The sequence below is a fragment of the Castanea sativa genome, chromosome 5, assembly GCF_040712315.1.
Source record: "Castanea sativa cultivar Marrone di Chiusa Pesio chromosome 5, ASM4071231v1".
NCBI classification, from domain to species: domain Eukaryota; kingdom Viridiplantae; phylum Streptophyta; class Magnoliopsida; order Fagales; family Fagaceae; genus Castanea; species Castanea sativa.
The window spans coordinates 52,586,009-52,603,319 of NC_134017.1; the positions used below are offsets into that span (position 1 = coordinate 52,586,009).

The 17,311-nt window shown below is 35.0% G+C and overlaps 2 protein-coding genes across 2 annotated transcripts; one reads left to right on the forward strand and one right to left on the reverse strand.

The window, feature by feature from the left end:
* Positions 1-310: 310 nt before the first annotated feature.
* On the reverse strand, positions 311-4,289 carry LOC142633667 (putative methyltransferase At1g29790). The gene is made up of 2 exons (XM_075807907.1): positions 2,806-4,289; positions 311-650 (listed from the first exon to the last, which is right to left on the reverse strand). Exon 1 carries the CDS (start codon positions 3,947-3,949, stop codon positions 2,822-2,824), a length of 1,128 nt encoding a protein of 375 aa, XP_075664022.1. The 5' UTR covers positions 3,950-4,289; the 3' UTR covers positions 311-650; positions 2,806-2,821.
* Positions 4,290-8,305: 4,016 nt separating this feature from the next.
* On the forward strand, positions 8,306-17,065 carry LOC142636412 (uncharacterized). Its single transcript, XM_075810628.1, has 7 exons — positions 8,306-8,578; positions 10,101-10,166; positions 10,277-10,326; positions 10,457-10,521; positions 16,288-16,379; positions 16,637-16,708; positions 16,795-17,065. The coding sequence occupies exons 1-7, from the start codon at positions 8,576-8,578 to the stop codon at positions 16,831-16,833; spliced, it is 387 nt and encodes a 128-aa protein (XP_075666743.1). The 5' UTR covers positions 8,306-8,575; the 3' UTR covers positions 16,834-17,065.
* Positions 17,066-17,311: the final 246 nt, after the last annotated feature.

Consider the following 17,311-nt stretch of genomic DNA (forward strand, 5'->3'; position numbering starts at 1 on the left):
AACTTGCCATTCATGATTTCCATGGATAGTTTGTGGTTGTACAACCAGACAACTAGAAGTGGTGTGTTAAAAACTTAAAAAAGCAATAAAGTTCGATCATCCTTCATGTTCCCCTTTCTCTTTGCTTTCTATCATGCTTTTTAACATGGTATGGAATCAAAAATTAATACTTTTTTTTATCTAAAAAAAAAAGTCCATATTTTTGGGCTAAGAGCCTTAGACCACCAAATGTCTCTATAAAATAAATGCAACTTTTTTGGTGTGAATTAAGTGTAATTGCTCTGCAGATTTATCTCTAAACAATAAAACAGAAATAACATAATCTAGCAAGGATTATTAAGAGAAGGTTAAAAAAAAATATAACAATCAATTAAAACCAATAAAGGGGATCCACCTCAAGCATCCCTTCCAACCAACCCCCCCCCCCCCCCCCCCCCCCAAAAGACCCTTTGGATCTACAACTAGACTTCAACTTCCCTATGATTTTTTTCATTCTACAAGGCTTTACATCATTGATAACATGCTAAACGTATAACCCACCTCAGTGGAAATAAAATATTTTGCTTCATAACTCATTTACGGAGGACTCCATGTCTAGGAGCCCGGGGAAATCAAATCCTTTGATGAGGCAATCAGTTTCGCAGCAATACCTGTAAGCCAACCAAATCAACTCAGAGCACTCAAAATATAAGTTGCAGAAAGTAGTGTAACTATACTTTGGGTCTTAAGGCACGCTCATTGATTTAGATAAATTAATTTGAAGTTTGATGAAGAGAAAAAAAAAAGTTCAAACCTTGTAATCCATTTTAATAGAAACTGTTAAATGGTAAATCAATCTAACTGGTTGGACTTATAAGTACTAGAGAATGTATACAATATAATTCACAGATGGATCAGATAACCATGATGCATCATGTAATATTGACCTAAATTACACAATCAAGCAAGAAAATCTATCTTTAGGTTGTTTAGGTTCATAAGAAACCCAAAACTCTCGACATTCCAATTCAATTTTTGCACACAAATTTGTCACAAATTTTATTGCATTTGATAGGAATATTTCCTCGTGATAGGGCAAACTTCACTGTTTTTGAAAATTTCTTTGTGAGGAGGAACTTTAGGGGAACTAATCAAGGAACAGAGAAGAAATGGGAGATTAAAAGCCCTCTCATCGGCATACTTCATCAACTCTTCAAAATGAGTCATGAATGTGAACATCCATAGTTTAAACAAAATCATTATTAATCATCTCTTGCTAAATATATTTTTTCATTTTTAAAAGAAACTAACAAGAACTTATGAAATCATGCATATTCATTGGTTAGCCTATCAATTCTTGAATTTGATTCAAAATGTTCACTTACTAACAATTAATCACTACTAAGTGTTATCAAACTAAACGCCCAAAGAAGACGTGGATTTGATGAGATTATTGAGCTTGATGTAAAGCATGTCAACTGGCCTCTTTACCACTGATGAATCGCCTAGAAGTAAAAAAAAACCAAGGTTTTTTTCTAAGTAAAACACTAAAACTTATGTCAGTCTCAGGAAGGAAGATTAATTCTTCTTTCGGAAGAGATATCATGAAAACCAGTAATTAAAACAGAGCCATATCAGGGCTTCAGATGGAAGTTACTGATCTAAGATTCAAGATATTGTTCCTGGATAGGTTACATGGATATCCATTTTGTATGTTGGAAAATATAAGCATAAAAAAAGAGGGCCATCATGACTAGTGATTTTTGAATTAGGTAAGTTCCTAACAATCTGATAATAACAGAGCCAAACTTAAGCAAAGAAGACAGGACTATTTCAGCTTCAGCTTGCATAAAAAATTTAATTAACTATGTGAATCAAAGAGCTATAATTGCTTGATAGATCAATGATGTGGGCAAAATGTCCTTAGATCAATTGAAATTGACAGATATTATCAATGCATACATAATACCACAACCAAACTTTCTTGTATGTAATCAAAAAGAGCACAACAAACAACACACCACATTTGCAAATCAACAAATCCTGTGTCTTTACCAACCAGATTCAGCTTTGGACACAGGATTATGCACAAGGTTTCACCTCAGGTAACACTTTAATCTACACTCTGTACGCTCCATTATCTTCTTACCAAAAAAAATACAGTGTAGTAGTTTGTAAATTTTAGGTAGGTATCTTACTCCACAATTACCTAATAATTTGATAATGACAGAGCCAAACTTAAGCGAAGAAGACAAGAATATTTCAGCTAGGAATTTCAAGCACTGCTCATAATTGACTTCAGTTTAAGTCTTGAAATTAACTTTGTCAATCAAAGAGCTATAATTGCTTGATAGATCAATGATGTGGGAAAAATGTCCTTAGATCAATTGAAATTGACAGATATTATCAATGCATAAATAATACTTAATACCCCAACCAAACTCTCTCCTATGTGATCAAGAAGAGCACAACACACTAAAATTGCAAATCGACAAATCCCGTGCCTTCACTAACCAGATTCAGCTTTGGACACTAGATCATGCACAAGGTTTCACCTCTAAGTAACACTTTAATCTACACTCTGTAACCCCCCCCCACCCCCCACCCCTCCCCCATTATTTTCTTACCAAAAAAAAATTGTAGTCAATACTATATGCTAACCAACAAACTTAGTTAATTGCTCAAATCTTAATTATTATATTCAACAGAACACCAAGAAGTTCTAAATGCATATCAAACTCCACCGAGGTAAATAAATTTCCGAATTCAATTCAAACTAAAACCACCATAAATTCTACCAAGGTATCAAACATTTGTCTACCTTACCTCAAAGTATTGAAGCTCATTTGGAACCAGGCTTTTGCAAGAGGGCAGTCAAATAAACCTCCCCATACTTCGAATCAGCCTTACTCCCAGTTGCCCACTTCACTTTCTTGTACCCCAACTTCCCAATCAACGGTCCATAAACCTTATCAAGATCCACACTTTTGCTAAAGAAATGATCCAACCACAAGTACCCTCCACTCCTCAACACTCTATCCACATCAAAAAGCAAGAACTCCAGCGCCGTCGCCGGTATCCACCTATTCACGGCGTGTCCACACCGAACCAGATCCAACACCCCGTCGAAAACCGGCAACCTCTGCTGCAACGGCACGTGCAGAGGCACCAGTCCCCTCAATGCCACCGCCTCATTGTAAGGAGCTCCTAGATTCATGGTGGTTGTAACGACAGTCACATTGTGGAGCTTCATCGTCGCGGCAAAAGTCCCCGTTCCGCCTCCAATATCGAGGCCGAGCCGGAGGGCAGAGTTGGCCGAGTTCGCAATCTGGAGCAGCTGCGGGATCGGGAGGTCGAGCTCGTTGGTGTAGGAGGTGAATCTCTGGATTTCGCGAGATGGGTCGAAGCCAAGTTTCGGGTTTGAGCGAATGAGGCAGCTGAAGGAGCTACAAGAGTAGTTTTTGCTAGACCAGAGGACGTTCTGGTCGGGGAGAGAAGAAGGGAAAGGGTTATGGGGAAGAGAGGAAGTGGGTTTTGGTGGGGTTCTGGAGAAGCAGCGGCGGCGAGGGAGAGGGTGGCAGCCGCGGAGGATGAGGGACTCGGCTATGGAGTCAGAGTCTGGTGGGCAGAGTGAGTAAGGAGTGTAAGTCATGTACTTGTGGAGGAGGTCAGCGTGGTTGTGGCAAGATGAGGCGATTGGGGAGAGGCGGGAGTGGAGGAGGAGATCTGGTGGGGTAGTTGATTTGGTAGTTGTGGTTGTGGAAGTGGTGGTGGGTTGGAGGCGCGTGAGTTGGTTGATGGTGGCGCGTATGGTGTGGAGCTGCTGAATAAGGTGGTCAGGGACTAGAGGTGCGGTGGTTGGGGGCTTCTTTGGGGTCTGAAGTGTGGAGGAAAGGTGGTACAGAGATAAGATGTTTGTAGCCACCATGGCTAGGAGGAGCAGCAAGTTCAGACCCATGGTGAAACCCATTTCTCCTTTTCCCTCACTTCTACACTGTTGTTTTGTATCTGTACTTAGATTTTGGGTTTTGCTTTTAAATATCACTGTTTGTTGACTAAATTTAGTGTGAAAGTGAGTTCAAGAAGTGAAGTAAATAAGTTTGAGTTTTTGTTTTGATCCAATGTGGTAGATCTTTGGAGTGTTACAGAGTTTTTGTGGCCGTTGGATTGGAATGTGGTGGCAATGGAATCTGGAAAGTAACTATGTTTATAAAGATGCAAATCTAGAGATTTTGTTGGGATCCAGTGGAGGAAAGTGGGTTGCATGGGTCGGCCATTTTGGACTCACCAATATTTTACTTCTTTCTCTTCTTTGGTTATTTTAACGTGAAAAAGAACAAATTAAAGAAGAAAATAAGTATAACTGGAGGCACGTGAATTAGGGACCTACTTTGGTCTTTGTCAAAGCATATTTCATGCAGATCTGTGTTTCTGTTTTTAGATCATTAGAATAATGTATGAGATAATGGTATTGTTACCATATTTCAAGGTATTGTCTGATAGTGCCAAAAACACAAATACTTGTATTTAATTGTTTTTTTTTTTTTTTTTTTCCTTTCACAAAGACACGTCTTTCTCAATTCCCAAATCAATAACCAAGACAGAGGCACTTTCACATGAATCTTTTTTTTTCTTCTGTTCTCCGCATGACCCTCTAGTAGCTATAGGGTCTGTTTGGATAAAATTTATTGCTGAAAATTAAAAACTGAAAACTGAAAATACTGTAGCAAAATAATTTTTAAATGTGTAAATAGTATTGCGGAACCTAATTTTAATAAAAAATTGCTAAAAAAGTACATGCACAGTGCGTTCACAGTACGCGCACTGCACACTTGTCCCCCACAGCAGCGAAGAAAAAAAAAAAAAAACAACAACAAAACGTGGACGCAGCAACTTTAAGTTGCATCCAAACGCCCTCATAATATCAGTAAACTCAACATCATTGCGTGCCCTCACAAGACATAGCACGTTGTTACGAATTTCTATTTACTCGAGAAAATTTAAAATCTATCCACACACACGCACCCACAAAAAAAAAAAAAAAATCAGTATCAAAAAACTGTTTAGTCATATTTAGTAGATTCCTAACTTCGATGATAATATGATTTTGAGGTAAAATTCGATATAACATGAGAGTCCATAAAACAAAATCATTTCAAAGGAAATTTTTTATACTAAGAAATATAAAAATCTGTTAATAAAATTGGGTTTTTTTTTTAAAAAAAAATTTCCCATAAAAAGTTCTAAAATTATTTTCTATACTAATACTTTTAGCACATCCGCTAACTCTTCTATCAAATATTTGGAAAAAAAAAAAAAGTAATCACAATAAGAACTCCAATAATAAAATCAATTTGATTTCTCGGTCGTAACAAGGGCACCTGCAAACAAAAACAAGCCTACTACCTAGATTAGGGATCATGTGGAGGTTGATCTTGAGTACTCTGAAGATAAAGTTAGATGTCTATTTTGTGGGGGTAAATAAACAGAATATTGATAACAATAATTTTTATACCTCTCTTTATAAGGAGAGTTGGTTTATAGGTATGAGATAGTAACCCATCCCTATGAGAATGATTTAATTATGATCAAGGTTGTTAAAATCACGATCCAAATCATAGGATCATCTGATCTTATATATGTTTGTTTGTTGAGTAAGAAGATTTTACTAAAACAATAACAAAAGACAGGAAAATGATCTAACCAACTATACATTTTTCAAAGGAGTGAAGGATAGAGATGGGAACAGAATTATTCTACAGTCTCACTTACAAAAAGATGCCCATTGTCCAAATCTCATACCATTTGGAGCAAGATCGTACAATCTTGCAATCACAAGCCGATCCCATGAAACCTTAAGTGATTTTTAATTTCTAAATATCCTAATGTGATCTTGATTGTTTTGTGAAATAGATCAAACGATCCTATGATTTGGATATATCAATAGATATGTATATTTCTCAAAGATGTATGTTTCATAACCTATAACTTTTGTAACCTTCTATGGAGCTCTTAATTATACTAAAGATATTATAACATGTTACTATTTTTATGTCAGATGGACAAATCATTTATTTGACAAACACTTCCATCTCATGTATTAGACCTTAGTGGATTTGGGTGTGACAAGTGAGTAAATTCCTCTCCCTTTCTTCATTACTCTCAGTAATGGAGAAAGGGGGAGGTGGTGAAGGGAGGAGTTTGGTGGGATAAAGTTTATAATTATAAAGACTGCACGAACATTTGAAACATCACATACAAGGGTAATGGCTTAATTCTTGATTTTTTACTAGACAGATTCTATAATTTAACATGTCTTTTCGTTAGTTAATTTTTTCTCTGTGGTTGACATTGAACACCTTTGGTGTGGAAAGGTCATATATTTATACAACCAAAAAAAAAAAAAAGCAAACTTTGTCTGTTCTCTAGGCTCATGCCTCCATAGTCCATGCATTTGAGAGAGATAAGACTCAAAAGAGTGCAACAAGATTCTAATGGTGACAGAGACAACAATGATATCGATGACCTACTCACCAAAGGCTAAGGTGACCCATCTTTATTATTATTATTATAAATTTTTTAGTTTTTATTATTATTGGGAGATGAGTCAGATGACACCATCTCAAGATTAACATAAACATATAATTCAATTTTCAATCTAAATTGTGCAATCATTTTTCCCCCTCAGTATAATTTATGTAATCTAAAAGTTGGTTGAGTTGGCTCTTAATATTAATAGACCCATTAATTATCTTACCGATCTCAATTTAAGAATGCAAATCTAATAAAAAATCATGTCAATGGGACTAATAATAACTCATCCAGATTCCACTTATCGTGGTGGATTTTATATGTGGGTTAGATTATAATTTTTTATTTGCTGAATAACAGGAAATTTAATTAGAATAAGGCGACTAATAAGGGGCCACTTCATCTCACTGCTCCTTGATGAAGATCCAATGAGAGAAACAAGAGATAGAGGAAGGGACCCCATGAATTACAAGAGAACAAAAATGATAGATCAAAGAATAAAGTAAAAAAAAAAAGGACCAACAATAAGGGGATTTGGACAAGATTTGCCATAATGTCATCAACAGCAAAGCTAATCCAGAGGTGGGTTCCGCTAGCTCAATCCCCACTTACACCAAAAATTGATAGCTCAATTTCCGCTATCATCAGAAACGAATATCATAAGTTGAAACTCTCTCTCTTAAAAAAAAAAAAACTAATCCAAAGGTGATCTATAGATAAAAAAATATAAGAAAAAGATTGGACTACATTTAAAAGAATAATCCATGACTATAAATTTATACCCTATCATAAAATATCGCGTTAGTGAAGTAGAGAGATAATAATAATAATATCAGCATTTGGGTTTGAGTTTTAGTTGGACTTATTAGAGAGATAAAGTTTTACTTCTTGTTAAGTTTGGATTAAATAAAAATAAATTTGTTTAAAAAAAATGATGAGTTTGAGTTTAAGTTGGACTTGTTAGTGAGATAGAGTTTCACTCCTTGTTAAGTTTCAACTAAACAAAAATAATTTTATTTAAATAAAATTATAATTTAGAATATTGGTTTACAAAAATTATAATCTCAAGTTGTTAGGGAAAATTAATCATCGTTAATAATTTGGCTTATTTACAACATTTTCTTTTTCAAACAATTTACGATTTCAATTGGATTGCATTTTTATAGGTTTAATATTTTGGAAAACTAATTAGATTTGAGAAAAATAATGCATAATTTTTATCTCCTTTCATAAGGAAAGACAAGGCCTTTTAACAAAGGACATAAGGCCTTTTTGTAGTGGGAGCTTTAGGTTTAGGCCTTGTACTGACCCTAAATAAAGAATAGGGTAAAATATGTCCATCTCTAAAATTTAGCTCACTATAAATTTTAGTCTTTGAAGTTTAAAGTGATTTTCTTTTGTCCTTTAAATGACATGGATAAATTATCACTCTTTTAGACACATTTTTATGGACTAAAATCAACCATATTAAATTTGTAAAGGATTAAAATTTAAAATCAAATACTTTTGTTTTGTTAGTAACAAAAATAAATCGCTTTGAATTTAAGTCACGTATGGGAGAATTTATACAATCTTCTGATGAACTATGTTACTTGTCCACTATTTTACTAAAAAACTCATATTTATTTAAAATTGCTCAGTCAGTAATTAGATTATGTTTTAAAAAAATTTATAATTTAATAATTTTAAATAAATAAAAGTCTTTTAATGAAATAGTGGACCATATCACTTATCTATCATAAGCCCTTATAATTTATCCGTTTGTAATTTCTCCCCTTATGGATTAAAGTTTTAGGAATCGAAGTGTATTTTGACTTTAAAAAATAGGAAGGAAAGTGAAAAAAAAAAAGAAAAAAGAAAAATATTGCAACGGGTAATGGACCAAGGGTGGACCTGGGGCCCATAAAATGCCTGAAAAATTGCGTCTTACAAACGCGAGTGCAAAGCTAAAACTAAACCCACTTTGCTTTTGTAGCGAAGGAGGAGAAGAAGAAGAAGAAGATCCGAATTTTCAAATCCACAGGAAAACAAAACCCACTTTGCTTCTCTGAGTTCAAATCAAACAATGGTGCGTATTATTTCTTCTTTACTTTACCTATTTTCCTCAGAAAAAAGGGAAAAAAAAATAATTCATTTTTTGGATCAACCAAACAGAGCATTAGGTTTTGTGTTCATCTTGTAAAAATTTAGTTAGCTATCAGTTTTTGTTTTTGATTTCATAAACTGAATGTCTTATACACTTGGTCACTTTTTAATTTCTGGGTATTGTAGCTTTTGGGTCATTGTAATGTGAAAATGATGCTATTGCAATTGTGTGTAATGTGATCTTGATAATTGTGAATTGGCTAAGAAATAGTTAGTGAAAAATGAAAACCCATTTTTTATTTGTTTGTGTCAAAGCTGAGCAGGGCAAAATTGAATCTGGGGTATGCTCATTTTTAGTGGGTTTTTGCTTTGCTTGGTCTTTGAAGAGATTTTAGTACTTGGTGATTTTTGGATACTCTGACTACAATAATGTGCATGTGTGTGTTCCTGGGCATGAGCATAAATTGCTTAGTCCGTCGGGGGGTGAATGCCTCTGTATTAGTGGGGTCAGTTTTCTGTTGGTTTTACTGGCTAGAGGCGACTCCAATGGGCTCTTATTTAGAAAGGTTCCCTACTTTATAAAAAAAGGAATCAGCTTCAATGAATCAAAAAGAATACTGTGTGTGATACTGATGTAATAGCGTATGAAATGTGGCTACATTGTTGGATCAGGATAATTTGTGAACCTAGCTAATAATTGCTTTTAAAAGGATGAGCTATGATTTATGAAGCAACCTGATATTCCTTAGAGTTTGTGCTATATTAATTAGCAATGATGTGTTTTTATATGGTGTAAAACTAAATATCTAGTTGCATAAAGAATAACACGTAAGTTGAGTCTGTTCTGGTCATAGAAGAAACCTTGATGATAAGCTGCTAAATATAGCCTAAAAGAAAAAAAAAGAAGGAAAAATCATAAAGTGTAGTTGTCTATGTACTTGCATGTTCTCATGAGCCCACACTTGCAAGAGTCATGTGAAATATGCTTCCCAAATAGTGCTCGTCTGTAGTGAGGATACTCTGCTATCTACTCTGCAAGCAAGAAAGGCCATACAATTTGGTACTCAAATAACTACTTGGCTGTTTCTAAGAATAAATGAAGACCTTGAAGTGAAACTTCAAATTCAATAGTTGTTGAAATGGAATTTCACTTTGAAGCTGTTACCCAAGTATTCTTGCTTTCTCTCTTGTTATGTGTACGCACTCCAGATGCTGCTCATAGTCCTGAATTTTGTATTCAATGTTTTGTGCTGGATCAGCATTTGATATTTGATTATGGTTCCACTGACGGATGCTTACAGTTTTCTCATTGCAATATGGCTTAATACATGCTAAAATTAGCACCTTAATTCGACTGATAGGCATTGGTAATAATTTTTTTTTGGTTTTCTAGAATGTGGTGTCCTTTGGGAATGTTTATTTAAATTTGAAGTTTTCTCCCCTGCCCTTTATTACTGGAACAATTGTTTGGGTTCCAAAATTTACCACTTATTGTTTTTATTTAGGCTGATCCTGAGTTAGAAGCAATCAGACAAAGAAGAATGCAGGAGCTTATGGGTCAACGTGGTGTGGTAGGCAATCTTCTTTTGACATGATGTAATTTTTTTGCATAATACTATAGTATTGCAGCTTGCTTCTCATGCTTTGATGTTGATTGCTTATCATATTATATGATATACAGGGGAATCAACAAAATTCTGAACAGCAGAATGCTCAGGAAGAGGCCAAGAGGTTTGTTTTTGAATCTAGTTGTAGGCTTGTGGCATTATGCCACAAATGTTCTGTCAGTTCAAGGGTTTTTACTGTAAAGGAAATTACTTGTTTATTTTAAGTTATTGATTTGAGTAAGCAATCTATTTAGGGAGGCAGAGGAACGGAGGCAAATGATGCTTAGTCAGATTTTGTCAGCTGAAGCACGGGAAAGAAGTAAGCTCAAATCTGAAATTAGCGGTTGTAGTTGTTTATTAGGACTGTTATTTTTTTTTCTCTTAACATAGTCATATCTTCATATGTTTGTCAGCTCTTGCATTTTCCTGAAGAATTTTCTCTTGGATACTGCTTGTCTAAAAGGCATCCTACTCTAATCTTGGTTTATTTTTATATTTGATCTCCTATTGCCTGTTGGTAAACAATGCAACTTGCACTCAATCATGATATCACTATGTCTTGTCATATAGGTCTAGCAGTGTTTCTGTTGTTTAAGAAGATTGGACTGGTCACTTTGGTCATGAATGGAGAATTTAATTCTCAAAATGTGTGAAGTCTACCAGAATTCTTTTTATTTATTTATTTATTTTATTTTATAGGTAAGTAAAAACTTCATTAAAAATAGGACAAAGTTTAGCTACAAAATTGGTTGTAACCTAACTCAATAAAATAAATATTATTACATATTTTGAAAATCTAACCGTTGGATTGCTTGTTCTTTATGCTCTTAATACATGTTAAATTTTGTGTCAATCGGATATTATTTACTATATGATCTATAAACTTATATTTTGTGCATAATTTTAAACTACAAAAACTTTCAATTTAAACAGTGTATTGATGGTATAGCTATTGATGTTTAATTTTATAAAAATTTTGCAAGCATGGAGGATATAAGAAGAATATGTAATCCAACGGTGGATTTGTCAAGATTCACCTCTAATAAAAAGATATTGAGTAAGGTTGTAGTCTTAGGCTACAACCAATTTTGTAGCTAAACTTTGTCCTTACGAATAAACTTAAGTAGTTCAACAAAAAACAGTTACTCTGGTACAAAGGGAGCGTCCAAGGGCAACAAAAGCTAAGCAAAAGTTACAAAACTACATAAATTTTGAAAATCCAGCAAAGAAGGTTATGCGAGATCACTCATAGTAGTCATCCAATCAAATAAAGACAGTATGAAAAAGCATTTCAACTCTATGATAGAATGCTCCTCCCCTTTGAAAGTTCAGTTGTTCCGCTCCCTCCAAATAATCCACATAATACATTGTGGAATAGCACCCCAAACAGTTGCTGCTCTATGTTGCCCAACACCTCCATGCCAACAAGCTAGCCACTCAATCACTTGCTTAGAAATAACCCAAGAAATACGAAACAAGCTAAATACAAATGGCCACAGGTTATATGCATAGGAAGAATGAAGGAGTAGGTGATCCACCAATTCCCAATCATTATTACACATGCAACACCTGTTAACAACACAAATATTCCTCTTCCTCAAATTATCCAATGTGAGAATCTTTCCCTTAGCAGCTGTGCAAGTGAAAAAGGTGATCTTAGGAGCTTTCACCTTCTAGATACTTTTCGAAGGGAAAGAATGGCTTCCTCTACCCGTTAAAGTTTTATAAGACAACTTTAGTTCAAAGAAACCACTCCATTTAGGTAACCACACCAATTTATATTCCTCATTCTGACTAACATCAGCAGAGTAAAGAAGAGAAAAAAAGATTCCAAGCTCTCCAACTCCCAATCTTGTATATGTCTAATAATGAGCACATCCCAATGAGCAATCCCATTTTTCCAACACAAATGTTTGGCCACAAACGCATCCTTGTTCCTTGCAATGCGATACAACAAAGAGAAAGCCTTCTTAAGAGGTAGCTCCCCCTCCCCACACCACACGTCATCCCAAAAATGAATCTGAGAACCCCTCCCCACCTCAAACTGGACATTTTGATAAAACCTTCCCCAACCACCTCTAATTTATTTCCTCAAAGAAACCCCATGAGGTTCATTTGATACTCCAGAACACCTATCACTCCTACAGCTGCTATAGTTGTTATCTATCACTACTCTTCACAAAGCATTTGTCTCTAAAGCAAACTTTCATAACCAACCCAATAAGGCAGTGTTAAAATGAGTAAGACTTCTAATACCCAAACCACCCGATTGTAGTGGTTGACATACAGTCTTCTAATTAACCAATTGCATTTTAACTTCATTGCCTAAACCACCCCACAGAAGATCCCGCTGCAATTTTTCCAATTGGTGAGCCACACTGGTAGGGATCGGAAACAATGATAAGAAATAGATAGGGAGACTAGAAAGGGTACTCTTGATGAGAGTAATTCTCCCACCTCTAGATAAATACCTCTTCAAAGCACAATTATAAGTTGTTTCTCCATCCTTTTTAATATCGAAGTCCAAACGGCAGTGGATTTAAACCGGGGCCCCAATGGCAATTTCATGGGCAATGACACCACTTTACATCCCAAAATTGCAGCCAGATCATCTATATTAGGCACTGCTCCAATTGGAACCATCTCAGACATGCTTAAATTAACCCTTAATCCAGAAACAGCTTCAAAGAAAAACAATATGCATCTCAAAAACCAATCTGCTCTGGATTTGAACAACAGAAAATAAGGGTATCATCAGCAAAGAAATGCAAAATCAGCAGCTGCATCCCACACCCCCCCCCCCCCTCCCCTCCCCTCCTTTCTCTCAAACCCCTGAATGAAGCCCCTATCAAGGGCCCTCAACATTAACTTGCTAAAGGCGTCCATTGCTAAAACAAATAAAAGAGCAGAAAGAGAATACCCTTGTTGCAGGTCCCTAGAGCTTCCAAAAAATCCACTAGGAGTTCCATTTACCAGAATAGAATTCTCTTTTGATACTTGTGAATGCTATCTTTACCTTCTTGGTTGTAACGATAATATTTAAGTGATGTGTGTTTGTCTATTATCGATATTAGTTTGCTGTTTGTTATATTTCTTCTCTTCCTTTTGTTTTTGTGGCAGACAACACCTGTAGGTTTAAGCCTTTTATATATATATATATATATATATATATATATATATATATATAAATTTATGATAAGTAGGTTTAAGGCTTTTTTTTTTTTTTTAAATTTTTTATTTTAGGGTTTTCATTGTAAGATTATAGATGAATTCGGGTCAATGTGTGTGTTTGTAGGGCTGTCCGCCGTAATGCTGGTTGATTGTTGTTGTGTTTTGTTTGTTTTTCTTTCTTCTCCTTTGGCTTGACAGTATCTGTATGGCTCAATGGGTTTCGCTGGGCATGCCTAAGAGGGTTTTGGATGTGCTATTTGGTTGGAGATCATGGTTTGGTAAACATCAGAGCCCTATTGCTTGGAATGTTGCCCCCTTATTCTTAACATGGACCATATAGCGGGATAAAAGCAATTACACTTCTAATGGTGTGGAACTCTCAATCATTGAGCTGAAAATGAAATGACCATATGTGACAACGTTGTTTTGGTGGTCCCACAACCTTGGCACAGGGGATAAAGTTTCTATTGTTGGTTTTTTGAGTCTCTCCTTTCGGTTGGAATTGTGTGATTATTGTTACTATATATCTAGAAAAAAAGTAAACTGTATGGCTCAGAGTTTTTAAGGTCTGTGAAGGGAATTATGGTTGTGTTTTGTGTGGCTTTTAGTTGATTTTACAGAATACAGAAAAACAAGTTGCTCCAATTCTACATCAAACAAAATTTTAGATCTCAATAAAGGCTGTAGGGTTTTCTGGCCAATGGGGTTAGGTTAACTGGATGAATCTAGTGTTAATGATAGGCTGATTATGGCTGAGAGCTCTATGCTGCAGACGGTAAATTAACAAAGGAATAAAGAGAGAAGAACTCTATGCAAGTCTTATCTTTGAATCAATGCAAACTCTGCTTTAAATTCCCATATGTAAACTTGTTTGATTGTCTCTCATATGGAAGCAAAACTAAGCAAAACCACTTTGGAAATTCTTACTTAGTCAAGTCAAAACTTTCTCATAACTAAACAGAATTTTAGAAAGTCCCCAAATTGAAGCCACTTAGCAAGTTTGAAACTTTCTAATAACTGCACAGGACTCAAACCTACAATTTTTTATTTTATTTTTTTATAAGCAGGACTCAGTCTTAAACTAACATAAAGCTTGAATAAAATTAATTTGATCCGCACTCTTGCTCAAATTTACTTCCTTCTTGAAAGCAAATATTTTCAGACTACTTTTCTTTATGGTATGATTTCAGATATAATACAACAAGTGGTTGGTTTTGGGTAATTGGTGTGAAAGCAAAGTTATAAAATTTTTACTGTATTGGCTGGTACAACTGAAATTTTTTGTACCGGTTACTAAACTGGTATGGTTAAGCCCTCGGAAACATACTGGTTTAAATACTGGCCTGCTTCAGCCTATACTGGCCATTTCAGTCTGTTTTGGCAAGTTCTGCTAGTAAATGCAATTTGGGCGGGTAGAACTTTGGCTCCTCTTCTTTCTTCCTCTTTCTTCTTTATTTTCTCTATCCCATATGACAACTCACAACATTTCTTTTTGGTTTTCTCTGGGTTGTTAGTTGGTTAGGTGTCATCTTTTCAATTTTCACTCTCTAGGTGTACTTTCTTTTTTAATTAGATTTATTAGGGTCCACGTGTACTTTTTTGTTTGATTTATTGGATTGGTGGTGAACATGACCTGAATACGGCTGATTGGCTGGTGGCATGAGTTTGCATTTTTGAAGACTCTTCATGATTCTGTGGGTTTTAAATTTTAACCAAATGTATGTGTTCATAAATATATAAATAGCAATAATCCTGAAATGGTACTTTGGTATTGACTTATACTGAAATATTTACTTCCCTTGGCTAATCTCAAACGGTCATTGGTATGGAACTTTGTGTCAAAGGCTTAGAAACATAATAATATTTAGACCAAAACTTAAGAGTTTGAAAAAATTGATAGCCTGGAAATCAATTGTAAATAGAAGTGGTTTCAATGGCAGCATGCTTTCTTAGGCTTCACCTTTTTATGATGGAAAATAATTGAGTAGAAGTGTACTAACAGTTATGCAGCATTATGATTGTGATGTTGGTAAAACCTATAAATTTTAATTAATTGTAGGTAAATATAACTCATGCACCTATATGGGGTTGAAACCTTTAACCTAATCCTCTATCGCTTATCTAAGTGGGGAAGGATTGCTGTTTGGTTCAAAGACCATTTGAAATTTCTTATACCTGAAAATTCTGTGATGGTTCTTTTTTCTAGATACATAAATTCGGGGACAAGGTGTTAATTTTGAATACGCCTGCTGAAACGAGCTTCTAAATACTGCTAGACATGATTTTATGTAAGTGGAGATCACTTGCTAATGTAAACTAATTCTTTTGGAATTGGTATGAAAGCAGACATTAGCTTACATGCAGAGGTGGAGATGACCTACTAATGTAAATGTTACATGACAGGTGTGATGTGCTTCACAGCAAATGTAAACGATACTTTGTTGTTGCAAAACTTATTAGAAATATTATAACATAAGATTCAGGTTATGATCTCCTTTTTTCATTAGATGTCTTCTCTCTTGTAATTAATTTTCTGTTCTCTCTTTTTTTTTTTTTGCTTGTACTATTTGACTACTTTGTTCTCTTTTTGCATAAGGTTGTATTTTTAATAAAAACTTTTCATACTTATCAAAAAATAAAGGGGTCAATAAGAAGTCACTGAGTGGACGGCAAGGTCAAGGGTTAGGTGTGTGTATAATAGTAACTGTAACTTATGAATAAAAGAGGGCAGTAAAATCTAAAAAGCCAGTAATGATGCATTATATCTCTTTGTAAATCAGCAGCATATGGGAATGCATCTTAACCAGTTTGTACATTTGTTTCATTAGGCAAATTTGTTTGATTTTATTGTATGATTATTCTGTATATGATTGGCATCCCGTGTCCAATGTCTGTTGTTATGCTGTATGTGCAGTTGCCCGAATTGCTTTGGTGAAACCTGAGAAAGCTAGAGGTGTTGAAGATGTGTTGCTAAATGCTGCTCAAAGGGGTCAGATAGTTGAGAAGGTATACCAAATCAATCTTAGCCTTATCATATTATGTAACAATTGCATGCAACACCCCTCTCACTTGGTTGAGACGCATGGGATCAATCCCTATGTGAGGCGTGTTGTATGCATCTGTTACGCAAGATAATGCCTCACCAATCGTGTCCTAGTGCAATCTTACATGCCATTTGCTTTCGGTGGAACATCTATCTTAAAAAATAAATCAAAAGAAGTCGGCCTCTGACCAATAGCACACACTCTACATTTTATATGTAGGTTTCTGAAGAGAGGCTCATATCATTGCTGGAACAAATTAATACCCAAACGACTAGGCAAACCAAAGTCACAGTAAGTTCTCAAGGTTATTTACAACTTGCAAGTTTTTTTTCTCCCTCATTGCTGTAATTGCTGTCTTATATTGCTATATATTCCAGATCCAGAGGCGTCGGAGTGTTCTTGACGATGATGATTAGCTCGTATCGGGAATGAGTGTGCTTATTTGATTATAAAATATGCTGTTCGGAGTTAGATACAACAATGGTACGATGCTTTGTTGGTTGTATATTAACAAAGTTCACAATTGTATTTTTCTGGGCGCAATGTTTGGTCGAAAAGGATGTTGGAGTTGTAGATCTTCATCTTGCGTTATGTTTTATTACAGTATCTTTTATGCTTAATTATTGAAATCAGTGTTTGCTCCCTAAATAATTTGATGTTCATCCTAGTCCTATAAGTTGCTCTAATATTGATGCAAATTGAAAATTATCCCATGCAACAGTTTAGCTGGAATCTTCTCCTTATTGATTTGAAACTCCAAGTCGCAGGATCACAGAGACAAAATACCTTTATTTATAATTTTTTTCAGTTGAACTACAGAATTAGCCATTTTGGTTAGAGTTCATGGGGCTCAAGCTCAACAATATTTTACAATAAAACAAATATAATGCAAAT